The 13804-nt window shown below is 52.1% G+C and overlaps 2 protein-coding genes across 6 annotated transcripts in view; one reads left to right on the top strand and one right to left on the bottom strand.

Annotated features, from left to right (window-relative positions):
* Positions 1–28: 28 nt before the first annotated feature.
* On the bottom strand, positions 29–13782 carry YBEY (ybeY metalloendoribonuclease). Of its 5 annotated transcripts, none has more exons than XM_030806345.1 (6): positions 13697–13776; positions 13027–13280; positions 8773–8901; positions 6176–6244; positions 2280–2418; positions 29–99 (listed from the first exon to the last, which is right to left on the bottom strand). In XM_030806345.1, the coding sequence occupies exons 2-6, from the start codon at positions 13234–13236 to the stop codon at positions 29–31; spliced, it is 618 nt and encodes a 205-aa protein (XP_030662205.1). In that variant the 5' UTR covers positions 13237–13280; positions 13697–13776. The 5 variants fall into 5 exon arrangements, with proteins under 5 accessions (XP_030662205.1, XP_030662210.1, XP_030662207.1 ...); XM_030806350.1 differs by lacking the exon at positions 13697–13776 and adding an exon at positions 13407–13543; XM_030806347.1 differs by lacking the exon at positions 13697–13776 and adding an exon at positions 13413–13504.
* Positions 13531–13804, top strand: part of MCM3AP (minichromosome maintenance complex component 3 associated protein) — a 51751-nt gene continuing 51477 nt past the window's right edge. Inside the window, exon 1 of the mRNA XM_030806341.1 lies at positions 13531–13592. The gene's annotated coding sequence lies outside the window, so the exon portion shown is untranslated. The remainder of the gene's footprint in view (positions 13593–13804) is intronic.

Below are 13804 nucleotides of genomic sequence, written 5' to 3'. Positions count from 1 at the left end.
TGAAGTAAAGATTTCATCCAGAAAGAGTTTAAGAAAATCTCAGCTCAGGAGCCAGAATAGAAAAATCAATAGCTTTAGCCACATGGAAGTGTGAACATCCTGATGGGGAAAATACCACACAAAAAAATACAAAGTCGAATTTAATAACTAGGGACACCTGTTTGCCACAGCTGTGGAACAGACTCCCACTAAAGAAGTAGGGGTGCATGGCTCATGCCTGTGATCCCAGCACTTTAAGAGGCTGAGGCAGGAGGATCACTTGAGCTCAGGAATTCGAGACCAGCCTGGGTCACATAGCAAGACCCCGTCTCTACAAAAAATAAATTAAAAAAACTAGCCAGGTGTGGTGATATGCGCCTGTGATCTCAGCAGCTCTGGGGGCTGAGGTGGAAGGATTGCTTGAACCCAGGAGTTAGAAGCTGCAGTGAGCTGTGATGGAACCACTGCACTATAGCCTGGACCACAGAGCAGGCCCCTGTCTCAAGAAATAAAAAAGTGAAAGAAGCAAGCTGTGTATGACGTGATCCCTTTTGAGTTAAAAAAAAAAAAAAGGGAGAGTGCTAATGCTATAAATGCAGAAATCTCTACATGCTGGTTTGCACAGCTCTTGTTCCTGTAAAGCAAAGGTGAGTGCTGGGCAGTGGAAGGGCAGCTCACTCTCCTTAGTCCAGTTTCCTTTTGTGCTATGGGGTTTCTTACCAGGTGGATGGCTACCTTGACTATTTCTTTTCGTTACTTTTTTTTTGGTGCAATTATGTTTCTTTGCTCTTTTAACGTTATTTAAATATTTTTAAGTAGTATCCATAAACTTTCATTCACCCCCTATTAGGACAGATTCTTTCATTCCTGAAGTTCTGCACGAGGAGGAACCCTGTCCCAGTGCTTCCATCCTTGAAAATTTGCAGGTAGGAGACAGGATGACCAGAGAGTTGCCACTGAGCTGCAGGGGCCTCTGCTCTGGCTGACCTGGCCTCAGAGCTCCCCAGGGAGAGCCACGTGGTGCTCACATGGATGGACAGGTGTGAACACCGAAGGGCCCAGTGCAGCTACTGGCAGTAACACTCACTTCTCTCAGAACCATCTTTTCCGTGCCTCTTGAAGGTGATTCCAGAGACTCTGTGCTCTCGTTAAAAGCTCAAACTAAAGCTCTGACTCCATTTCCTCTTTTCACGGTGACTTTCTAGCATGGCATTTCTCTCTCCTTCTATTACAGTTTTTTTTGTTTTTTTTGTTTTTTTTTTGAGACAGAGTCTCGCTCTGTCGCCCAGGCTGGAGTGCAGTGGCACAATCTCGGCTCACTGCAAGCTCCGCCTCCCGGGTTCACGCCATTCTCCTGCCTCAGCCTCTCCGAGTAGCTGGGACTACAGGCGCCCGCCACCACGCCCGGCTAATTTTTTGTATTTTTAGTAGAGATGGGGTTTCACCGTGGTCTCGATCTCCTGACCTCGTGATCCGCCCGCCTTGGCCTCCCAAAGTGCTGGGATTACAAGCATGAGCCACCGCGCCCGGCCAGTTTTTTTTTTTTTGAGACAGAGTTTTGCTCTTGTCGCCCAGGCTGGAGTGCAGTGGCGTGATCTCGGCTCACTGCGAGCTCCGCCTCCCAGGTTCATAGCATTCTCCTGCCTCAGCCTCCCGAGTAGCTGGGACTACAGGTGCCCGCCACCACACCTGGCTAATTTTTTGTATATTTTGTAGAGACGGGATTTCACCATGTTAGCCAGGATGGTCTCGATTTCCTGACCTCGTGATCCACCTGCCTTGGCCTCCTAAAGTGCTGGGATAACAGGCGTGCACCACCGCACCCGGCCTATTAAATATTTCTCAACAGAATTTTTCGTACAACAGAGGGAAGACATGTCACAGGAAGTGGTGGTCTTTGGATGGCCTGGTCTTGCTGGGTTCACGGGGATGAAAGGCTCTGGCATCCAGAGTGTCTGGTTAGGGCACAGCTGGGCTGGCTTAGCCTTGACTGGCCTGCAGGAGGGGTGGGGTCACACCCGAGGGTGGGGCAGGGGATGAGCTCACCCCATACACAGTCCCCCTTGGTCCACCTTGGTCCCCCTGGGTAGGCTGAAGAGCTCAGAGCAGGCCCTGAAAGTGGGGTTGGGCTGCTTGGCAGGGGTTTTGGGGTCTGGGTGCCTGGTACCTGGTAGTTAGGAGTGGGGGCTTCTCATGGCCACACCTCCTTGCCTGTGGTCAGGAGAGCAGGGGGGGTGGTAGGTGGGGGCTCAGGGTACATTGTGCACACCTGTACACCTGATAAGGTGGGTGACACTCACTGAGAGAGGTTGAAGATGACCCAGGGACCACGGCAGCACATACGCATGGGTCAGAGCCTCCACGGGGTTGGCAGATCTGCAGATTTAATGCAACTCCAGTCAAGATTCCACATTCTTCCTGGCACGTGAGGAGCTGAATCTGGAACCACACAGAACGTGAAGGGCCAGGTGACTCCGGGAGCAGAAGGATGAGGACAGACCTGCTCTGACGACACTCTGGCTTGCAAGAGGGTCCAGAATCAGGGCAGTGTGGCTGGGGACAGGCTGGGCAGCGGTGACCCGTGAGCCCCCACTCCTAACTACCAGGTTCCTAGAGCAGGACACTACCCTGCACGGGCAACAGGTGACGCTGCTGCTGCCTGGGCCATGGGCAGCTGCTCTTCCTCAGATTCAGGTCAGAAGGGCATTTGCTCACATTCCCTAAAGAAAGAAAGGGTTGGGGCCAGGCACAGTGACTCACACCTATAATGTCAGCACTTTGGGAGGCCTAGGCGGATCAATCACTTGAGGTCAGGAATTTGAGACCTGCCTGGCCAACATGGTGAAACCCTGTCTCTACTAAAATATACAAAAATTAGCCAGGTGTGGTGGCACACACCTGTAGTACAAGCTACTTGGGAGGCTGAGGCAGGAGAGTCACTCCAAAAAAAAAAAGAAATACAGGAATGGGCCGGGCGCGGTGTGGTGGCTCACACCTGTGATCCCAGCACTTTGGGAGGCTGAGGCGGGCAGATTACTTGAGGTCAGGAGTTCAAGCACAGCCTGGTCAACACAGCAAAACCCTGTCTCTACAAAAACAAAAAGTAGCTGGGCGTAGTGGTGCACACTTGTAGTCCCAGCTGCTCGGGAGGCTGAGGCAGGAGAATGGCTTGAGCCCAGGAGACGGAGGTTACAGTGAGCCGAGATTGCACCACTGCACTCCAGCCTAGGCAACAGAGCGAGACTCTACCTTCAAAAAACAAAACGGCCCGGGCATGGTGGCTCACATCTATAATCCCAGCACTTTGGGAGGCCAAGGTGGGCAGATCACGAGGTCAGGAGATGGAGACCATCCTGGCTAACACGGTGAAACCCCGTTTCTACTAAAAATACAAAAAATTAGCCAGACGTGGTGGCGGGTGCCTGTAGTCCCAGCTACTAGGGAGGCTGAGTCAGGAGAATAGCGTGAACCTGGGAGGCAGAAGTTGCAGTCAGCGGAAATCATGCCACTGCACTCCAGCCTGGGCAACAAAGCGAGACTGTCTCCAAAACAAAACAGAACAGGGTCGTGTTCAATAATACATATAAATACTTCCAACCAATACCTCCAAATCGAAAAAAAAGAAAAACCAATATAAAGGGCAGAAGACACAAGCAGTCCCTTACAGCAGAGGGGATGAAGAGAGAGGCTGGGCGCAGTGGCTCATGCCTGTATCCCAGCACTTTGGAGGCTAAGGCCGGTGGATCCTGAGGTCAGGAGATCGAGACCATCCTGGCCAACATGGTGAAACCCTGTCTCTGCTAAAAATAAAAAAATAATAAAAATAATAAAAATTAGCTGGGCATGGTGGTACACGCCTGTAGTCCCAGCTACTCGGGAGGCTGAGACAGGAGAATGGCTTGAACCCGGGAGGCGGAGGTTGCAGTCAGCCGAAATCATGCCACTGCACTCCAGCCTGGGCGACAGAGCAAGACTCCGTGTCAAAGAAAAAAAAAAAAGCTTGGATTAAAGCTGACTCCATTTTCTATTTTCACGAGTACTTTTTCGACATTAAGCTATGTTTCACAGTAAACAGAACGCTCTCCATCGAAGGGCGCGGTGGTGCAGCGACTTCAGGAACAGACGGGCCTGGCCCGTGTTCCCAAGGAGACAAGTCCAGGCTAAGACAGGACGCAAGTCCAGTGGGAAGACATTTTCATGTCCCTAAATCATTTCATGGGACAAACAGATGATCAGAATTGTAGTAGCCCCAGGTTTTAGGGCTCACGAAGGTCTCTGAGGTGCTGCTCGGAGGCCTTGCCGTGGCCCTGGCTAGAGCGGTGTCCGTGGCCCGGAGGCTCCGGGAACCAGCGCCCTCGCGATGCGCTGCCCTGATGAAGACGCGTGCACTGGCGCTGAAACTTCAGGGTTTACTCGAATAAGGAGGTAAAGCAGGAAATACTGACGCAAGCCTTTTCACGGTAGGACGGGCTGCGGCACCCAAGCCCCTGGAGCCCCTTTCTCTCCGGGGGCGCAGGCTCCAGGCAGGGACCCCCGGGAAGGGCGCAGGCTCGGGGCAGGGACCCCCTTGAAGGGCGAGAGGCGAGCGCTGCGCGGTGCCCCCGGGCGGGGGCCACGCGTTCCCTGAACTCCAGACGCCCTCTCGATGCCACGGCTCGGAACCGTTTTATTTACAATAATGAAAAATACCCGATGTGCCGTGAAGGAAATGAGAAGAGGTTCCCCTCGTACATTCATTCGTTATTTATTTGTGTGCGACCCCCGCTCCCCGCAGCCTCCACCCCTCCCCCGTCCCGCTTTCAGAAGGAACGCGACCCTCAGCTCCCTCCGAAGAGGCCCCGGGTCAGGGGCTGCAGCCAGGTCCCCGTGCGTCGGCCCAGCTCGTCCAGCACCGCCTTCTCCTTCTGGAACATCTGGAAGGAAGGAAGCGCGCTGGTCCTCCCCAGGGAAGGGGTCGCCTCCTCGGGACGCCCCTCCCACAGGGTTTGGGGGAACCCGGCCGCCCGCGCGGCTCTAGCTCAGGCCAAAGGGCGGGATCCGGCTCCTGGCACCTTCACCAGAACCTGAGCTCAGCGAGTGCAGGAACCGCCACAGGCTGGGAGAATCAGCGGGGCCTCGGGGCCTCGGCAGGGGAGGGGGCACGGGAGGGGGGAGGGGGGAGGGGGCGCGGGAAGGGGAGGGGAGGAGGGCTCACTGCAACCTCCGCCTCCTGGGTTCAAGCCATTCTCCTGCCTCAGCCTCCCTTGTAGCTGGGATTACAGGCTCCCACCACCACTCCCGGCTAATTTTTGTATTTTTAGTAGAGACGGGGTTTCACCATGTTGGCCAGACTGATCTTGAACTCCTGACCTCAAGTGATCCACCCTCCTCGGCCTCCCAAAGTGCTGGGATTACAGGCACGAGCCACTGCGCCTGGCCAACTTTCTTTTTGAGACGGACTTTCACTCTTGTTGCCCAGGCTGGAGTGCAATGACGCGATCTCTCGGCTAACCACAACCTCCGCCTCCTGGGTTCAAGCGATTCTCCTGCCTCAGCCTGCTGAGTAGCTGGGATTACAGGGCATGCACCACCAGGCCCAGCTAATTTTGTATTTTTAGTAGAGACAGGGTTTCTCCATGTTGGTCAGGCTGGTGGCGAACTCCCAACCTCAGTTGATCCGCCCGCCTCGGCCTCCCAAAGTGCTGGGATTACAGGCGTGAGCCACTGCGCCCGGCCAAACTTTTTATTTCTTTAATGAAAAAGGTTTTTCATGACTCAGAGAAGCAGTGTGCTCGCCAACACAGGATTGTATGCGTGTTAACTATGTGGACCAGCGCTCACGTGGGCCTCCGCAGACGGAGCGGGTGGGTCTGGAGGAAACCAACCCGGAACTCACTTCAGGCAGAGCTCCCGCCTCCGCCCTGGGTCTGGCCTAGTCTCTAGCTGATTGGACCTTTTTGACCAAGCGCCACTTGCTAGTGTCAGCTGTGGCTCTCGGCCTCTGCACTCAGACCGCTTTCCTTAGTGAACACATTCAGCTGTAAGTATCTGGGGAGCAGGGTGTTGAAAGCAAACATCTGTGTCATTTTTACAAGGGCAGGTCTGAGGTCCAGTTCCTGCGGGGGCGGTCAGGATGGAGGGTGGGGGCTGGCAGGGGCCTGGGGGAGCCTCCTTCCCCCACGCACCCCTTCGGTAGCGGGATGGATGGGCTCCTTACCTGCTGCCACTCTGCCTCCGAGCCGTGTGTGAAGCCCAGCAAGTGACAGAGTCCGTGGGTGGCCGTCACCTGTCAGAATAATTTTAAACCGGCTCAGAGGAGGACCCCACAGGAACCTGCCCCTTCAGGGACACCCCAGGGCCACAGGCTGCTCTTGGTATGTGGCTGCAGGACCCCAGGGTTGCTATGAGACCCCTGGGCAGGAATTACAGGCACTCAGCTTCAGTTCCCTTCCATCTAAAATGGAAAGCAAGCAAGCCCCTTTCAGACTCTTTAGTCAATGTGGATTGCTGTCTGGGCCAGCACTGTGCTGGGGAGGGGCCCCCAGGATGGAACTGTCCAGCTGCAGGAGCAATGGGCAAGGGGGGTGGATTATGAAGAAGTGAGGAGGGGTGGGTGCCACGGGGTGGGGGGGTAGTGGGGCACCGGCCAGGGGTGGCCTCCCTGCCCTAAGAGGGACGAGGCAAGGGCACAGCCCACACCCCAGGCCCAACCCCCAGTCAGAGGATGGGGCCTCCAGTGGCCCCTGATTTTACTGAACACTCTGGGTAGAGCTTTGGTGCACAGGCAGCACAGGGAGTGGAGAGGTATGAAGGCAGAGGCAGAGGGAGGTGCAGCTGCTGGTGAGTCAGGAAGACCCACAGTCGCCATGGCCCCCTGGAGACAGGGCTGGATTAAAGCCCACAGGGGAGGGGCGCCCAGATGGAGCTCAGAGCTGGGGGAAGAGGAGGAAGAGGAGGGAGGGCCTGTGGACCCTGAACAGCACCAAGGGGGTTTATGGAGCCACTGGGGCCATAGGGGTAACACTCCCCTGGGGTTTGGGGGGAGGGAGGAGGGAGGTCTGGGAGGTGGGTATCCTTGGGGCTGGCGTGAGGTGCCTGGAGACATGGAGGACAAGTTGGGGTAGATGGAGAGTGCAGCTGAGAGCCAGCCCTGAGCAGAGCTGGCCTGGCCTGTGGCTATGAGGATGGGGTCCTGGGGTGGTGGGCTGGTCCTCCCCTCAGGGTAATAGGGAGCCCCACAGAGAGGGCTCTGGGCCCAAGGAAGAAATGCCAGGGGCAGACCAGGGAACAGAATCTTAGGAGGTCTGGGGAAAATGGAAGCAGATGTCCACATCCCCCCAACAGCTGCTGGCCACAGAGATCCCAGGGCCGAATCTCAGGCTGGGCCACTTCCTGTCACTCTCAGAAACTCCCTCTTCCCCAGCAGGGTGTGCATGGTGGGCAAGTCCCACCCAGGTCTGGAGGGAGCAGTTGGGGCATAGGTTCCTGTGTGGCCGCCCCACCCTTTCACACTGGGTCTGGCTGGGAAGCTCTGCCTCAAAGGGATGCACTTGGATCCACAAGGACGATTCAGGGCATGGCTGCTCAGCCAAAGGAGGCCAAGTGAAGTATGGTTCACTCATACATGGCTTTTCAGAATACTTTTCCTTTTTTTTTTTTTTTTTTTGGCATCAAGCTGCTGAAACCACCTGTGCAAAGATGATGACAGTGAGAGAAGTCCGGCATGGCTGACTCCATTCGGTCCTGGGCACGGGTCAGGCTAACCACGGGAGGAATTTAATCTAGAGTTTAACTTTAAATCAAGAATAGTAATCATCCCTCCCTAAAACGAATCCCCTCCTTGCTCAGGACCGAAACCCCCTCTGTAAAGCTTGTGAAGGGCCACAAGCTTAGGATGATGGAAGGGGCCTGAATTCTGCTCAGATGTAGGTGTCCTGAGGAGAACCAGCCAGCAGGCCTTGCTTCCCCAGCTTGCCTTGCTGTAATTCCTTGCTGCTCAGGACTCATGCAGCCAGAGGTCATGAGATTTGTGACTGCCCCAACTGCTCCCCAATAAGATAACATCAACAGTAGAACCTAAGAATGGTCTTTCGGGATGTTTTTCAGACTTTTGAGTTCTGGCAACCTACAGACTCCACCTGGACCTGAGACTCATGACTCAGCTGATCCTGTGGCTCCACCCAGAGGTGGACTCAGGGGACAAATATCATTTACACCCTATAGTCCGTCTGCAACCAATCAGCAGCATGCATTCCCTAGTCCCTGACTGCCAAATTGCCCATAAAAACCCTAGTCTCTGAGTTCTCTGGGAGATTGATTTGAATAATAACTCCAGTCTTTCTGCTTGGCTAGCTCTGTGTTAAACTCTTTCTCTACTGCAATACCGCAGTCGCAGTGAATTGGTTTTGTCTGTGCAGTGGGCAGGAAGAGCCCATTGGCGGATTACACTGAGGAGAAACAGATCTGGAAGGTGGTGGAGGCTCCAACCTCTGTACTTCTGGCAGCTCAGAAAGAAGCTGATCCAGCAGGTCTGTGTTAGCTCAACAGTCTGCTCTACTCCAGAGATAAAAGCTGAGAAGGCTTCTCCGGGAGCTTCTGTGTTTTCACAGCATGTTCTCTCCCTCCTTCAACTGTGGCATGAGGCATGCAGTCCCTACCCAGCCTGGGTGCTCCTCACACCCTGCTTACAGGTTCTTCCCCCAGTAGCCCTTACGGTACCCACGTTCACACACAGATGCAGGGTTGTGATCTTGACCCCTTTGCAAGGCCCATGTTCCCTGAGCTGAGTTGTATGATTTCAGCATCCCCGCTTACCGTCAGGACGTCATTGTAATCTTCATTTTCTTTACACTGATGGAAGATATACTCCACTCCTAGGAAAATGTCTCCCAAATTGTAGTCATCTGGAAAATCAGGCTGGGGAAATTCACCTGCTTTCAGATGCTAAAAAATGAGGAAATGCAGACTTAGAGAACAGGAATCGTAACCCAACCATGGGTTGACAGGTTTCATCCTGGTTATTCCCAAGGCAAATAAGCACTTGATCTCTGACCAAATCAGTTTTTTTTTTTTTTTTTTTGAGACGGAGTTTCACTCTTGTTGCCCAGGCTGCAGTGGAATGGCACGATCTCGGCTCACTGCAACCTCTGCCTCCCGGGTTCAAGCAATTCTCCTGTCTCAGCCTCCTGAGTAGCTGGGATTACAGGTGCATGCCACCGTGCCCAGCTAATTTTTGTATTTCTTTCTTTTTTTTTTTTTTTTTTTTGAGACTGAGTTTCGTTCTTGTTGCCCAGGCTGGAGTATCTGCCTCCCAGGTTCAAGTGATTCTCCTGCCTCAGCCTCCCAAGTAGCTGAGACTACAGGCATGCACCACCACATCCGGCTAATTTTGTATTTTTAGTAGAGACTGGGTTTCTCCATGTTAGTCAGGCTGGTCTCAAACTCCCAACCTCAGGTGATCCACCCGCCTTGGCCTCACAAAGTGCTGGGATTACAGGCGTGAGCCACCGCGCCTGGCCTAATTTTTGTATTTTTTAGTAGAGATGGGGTTTCATCATATGGGTCAGGTTGGTCTCGAATTCCTGACCTCAGGTGATCTGCCTGCCTCGGCCTCCCAGAGTGCTGGGATTACAGGTGTGAGCCACCGCACCAGCCACCCAAATCACTCTTAAGCTGCATGTCTAAGGCCAGGGTAGCAGCTGGGCCTGTGCTGGGTGGGTTGCCCAGCCAACTGTACACAAGTGCCCTAAATTGTTTCCATTGTGAAAATTGTCAGAATAGCCAGGCGTGGTGGCTCACACCTGTAATCCCAGCACTCTGGGAGGCCGAGGCAGGCAGATCAAGAGGTCAGGGGTTTGACACCAGCCTGACCAACATGGTGAAACCCCATCTCTACTAAAAATACAAAAATTAGCCAGGTGTGATGACACATGCCTGTAACCCCAGCTACTCAGGAGGCTGAGGCAGGAGAATCGCTTGAACCCGGGAGGCGGAGGTTGCAGTGAGCTGAGATTGTGCCATTGCACTCCAGCCTGGCTGACAGAGCAAGACTCCGTCTCAAAAAAAAAAGGAAGTTGTCCGAATAAAAATGGAGCCATCAGGGTTATACAAACAAACCAAAAAACCTGACAAATAGAGCTGGGGAAAGCTATGAAGAGAAGATTCTCATACTTTCATGCCTGATAACAAAAACTGTCAATAAAGGCTCTGACAACCTTACACACACACACAAAACTGCAACCTTGCACAAAGGCTATGACAACCTTACACACACACAGAAACTTCTGCAAGGATAATCTGCCTAGCAACTGCCTGTCTAACCTTGGACGGACATTAACCTTGTTATTGATCTTTGTAACCAAGGATCATTATCTCAAAACAATTATGTTTTTTTCCTTTAAAAACCTTTGCCAGGCGGAGCTCAGTGGCTCACGCCTGTCATCCCAGCACTTTGGAAGGCAGAGGTGGGTAGATCACCTGAGGTCAGGAGTTCTAGACCAGCTTGGCCAACATGGTGAAACCCCGACCTTACTAAAAATAAAAAAAATAAAAAAAAATCAGCCAGATGTGGTGGTGGGTGCCTGTAATCCCAGCTACTCGGGAGGCTGAAGGAGGAGAATCGCTTGGACCTGAGAGGTGGAGGTTGCAGTGAGCCAAGATTGTGCCATTGCACTCCAGCCTGGGTGACAGGGCAAGCCTCCGTCTCAAAAAAAAAAAAAAAAAACAAAAAAAAAACCTTTGCCTTCCTTTACCTCCCTGAATATGCACAGTCTACTATGGCATGTGGCATGTGTATTTTCACTGCAATGCTCTATCCCAAATAAACATCTTTTATCCCAAATAAACACCCTTTCCTTTAAAAGCCTGTTTGTTATTTAGGTTGATATCACCTTGTCAAATGGCTTTTCATTTCTTTCATCCCTCCCAATGCAGAATCACACAGATCCACAACTTCTACAGAGTTAAATCATCACAGGGACACGACTGTATATTCCTGTTCTTTCCACTTGATATTTTGTCCTAAAGAGTCTCACATTTTCCACATAAAGACTATAAAGACCAGTCCACTTAGTGAAGGAGTGTTCACACTAAGCCAGTCACCTATGGCTGGATATTTAGGATGCTCCTTTTATTTTCCTATTACAGAAAACGGTAACTTTTTTTTTGAGACAGCGTGTCACTCTGTGGCCCAGGGCGGAGTGCAGAGGTGCAGCCTTGGCTCACTGCAGCCTCAGTTTCTTGAGCTCAGGCGATCCCCTCACCTCAGCCTCCTGAGTAGCTGGGACTACAGGTTTGCACACCACCATGCCCGGCTAATTGTTGTTTTTATTTTTTGTAGAAACAAGGTTTGACTATGTTGCCCAGACTGGTCTTGAACTCCTGGGCTCAAGCGATCCTCCCACCTTAGCTTCCCAAAGTGCTGGGATTATAGGCCCAGCCAATAAATTAACATTTTAATACATTTTTACATGATTCAGCATTTTATTTTCTTCTTCTTTTTTTTTTCTTTTTGAGATGGAGTCTTGCTCTGTTGCCAGGCTGGAGTGCAGTGGTGCAATCTCAGCTCACTGCAACCTCCGACTCCCTGGTTCAAGAGATTTTCCTGCCTCAGCCTCCCGAGTAGCTGAGATTACAGGCAAATGCCTGTAACTACCACGCCTAGCTAACTTTTTTTGTATTTTTAGTAGAGACGGGGTTTCACCATGTTGGCCAGGATGGTCTTGAACTCCTGACATCGTGATCCACCCACCTCGGCCTCCCAAAGTGCTGGGATTACAGGCGTGAGCCACTGCGCCTGGCCTATTCTGTCTTTTGGTTTATTGTCTTGGGTGTGTCACTACAGGACTAAAGGATACGTGTGTTTGAAATGCTCTTGCAGTAGATTTGCCAAGTTGCTTTCCCAAAGGATTGCTCCAATTCCTGCTGCTACAATGTGGGAAGCCTTGAATGAAGTCATGTACAGAATGTAGATAATAACCTGACTGCTATTACATCGAGTTTGTTGGAAATATTTACCCGTCTGTTTATTTTCAGTGTTGTTTTAATTTTTCCAGTGTGTACATATTCATTAATGAATCCCACTTAAAATTGCAAAAATATTGCAGAAGCACTTTGCTTGTCTCTTCTAATTCACTGAGAGCATTAGGAGGGGAAGGGGGTGGACGCTAGTCACCTTTTTCTTTTTTTTTTTTTCCTGGACAGAGTTTCGCTCTTCTTGCCCAGGCTGGAGTGCAATGGTGTGATCTCGGCTCACTGCAACCTCCATCTCTGGGGTTCAAGCGATTCTCCTGCCTCAGCCTCCCAGGTAGCTAGGATTATAGGTGCTCCCCCGCACCACCACACCCAGCTAATTTTTTGTTTTTAGTAGAGGCAGGGTTTCACCATGTTGGCCAGGCTGATCTCGAACTCCTGATCTCAGGTGATCCACCCGCCTTGGCTCCCAAAGTGCTGGGATTATGGGTATGAGCCATCGCGCTCGGCTGTCACCTTTCTTTTTCCTGCTGGCTTACCAGTGTAATTGTGGACTCTGGGTGACGGGCATCGATCAGTGCAGGCTGAATATACTGCTCTCTCTACCTTTGTGTATATTCGAAAATTTTCAAAATTAAAATTAAAAATTATGTCTGTAATATATATACTTATAGGCACCACGGAGCCTAGCCTACAATATAATTAATACGGGAAATTTAGGCCGGGCGGTGTGGCTCACGCCAGTAATCCCAACACTCTGGGAAGCCGAGGCAGGCAGATCACCTAAGATCAGGAGTTCAGGAGCAGCATGGCCAACGTGCTAAAACCCCCGTCTCTACTAAAAATACTGGAAAAAAAAAAAAAAATTAGCCAGGTGTGGTGGCCAGCATCTGTAGTCCCACCTACTGGGGAGGCTGAGGCAAAACAATCACTTGAACCAGGCAGGGAGGTTGCAGTGAGCCGAGATCGCACCACTGCACTCCAGCCTGGGTGACAGAGCAAGACTCCGTCTCAAAAAAAAAAAAAAAAAAAAAAGACAGGAAATTTACTCTGGTAAGGTGGGCTAGACAAGAAGAGGAACACTTTTTTTTTTTTTACCTCATGAAATGGAAAAGAAAGCACATCGGTTGGGACATTTCTATCTCTGTAGATTCTATTAATGTGCTGAATATTCTCGTTGTCAACACAGATGATCCCCACGTCAAATTTCTGCACTCCTAAAATCCTCCTTACAATCTCGATCTTACTGCGAAGTGGCGCTCTCCTGATGGGGATGACTCGCTGCAGATTTCTAATCACCAAACTCATTTCACGAAGAATAACCAGCCCTTTAAAAATGTTTGCAACGGAACCTGGGGTTAAAGTGTAAGAGAAGACCAATCAGTACAAGTGGTAATACAGTCTGTAAAAATGCACATGCACACGCAATCAAATCACTTTATTTGGTGGAACTGATTGAAAATCTTAAGGGAATTTACATTTACCACAAGGAGGATGCAACAACGAGGGGCTGTGGAAGGACGCCGCGGAATCAGGCCAGGACTCCAGGCGGGCGGAGCGGAAGGAGCGGTTCCCAGAGAAACGGGGCGGGTGGGCGGTGCGCGCGAGGCGAGGCGCGGGGAGGGGCGGGACTGGAATGGGGGACGGACAGGAGCGGGGGACAGGTAAGCGTTGGGGGCCGGGTCCTCTGGGGTCTGGGGCGCCCGCAGACCCACGGGGGTGAATGCGACGCTCTCGCTTGGGAGACTAAAAACCCGCCCGGACGTACCGGTGTCTGGACCCGGCAAAGGGCGAGAGAGCGGGCGGACCCGCCCGACCGGAAGCCCCGCCGCCGAGCTGGTTGGGGAGAGCGGAACCGGATCGCAGCGGGCGGGGC

The sequence above is a fragment of the Nomascus leucogenys genome, chromosome 25, assembly GCF_006542625.1.
Source record: "Nomascus leucogenys isolate Asia chromosome 25, Asia_NLE_v1, whole genome shotgun sequence".
Classification (NCBI taxonomy): Eukaryota; Metazoa; Chordata; class Mammalia; order Primates; family Hylobatidae; genus Nomascus; species Nomascus leucogenys.
Note: the sequence above shows the minus strand (reverse complement) of the source record. Positions and strands in the feature narration are given on the sequence as shown.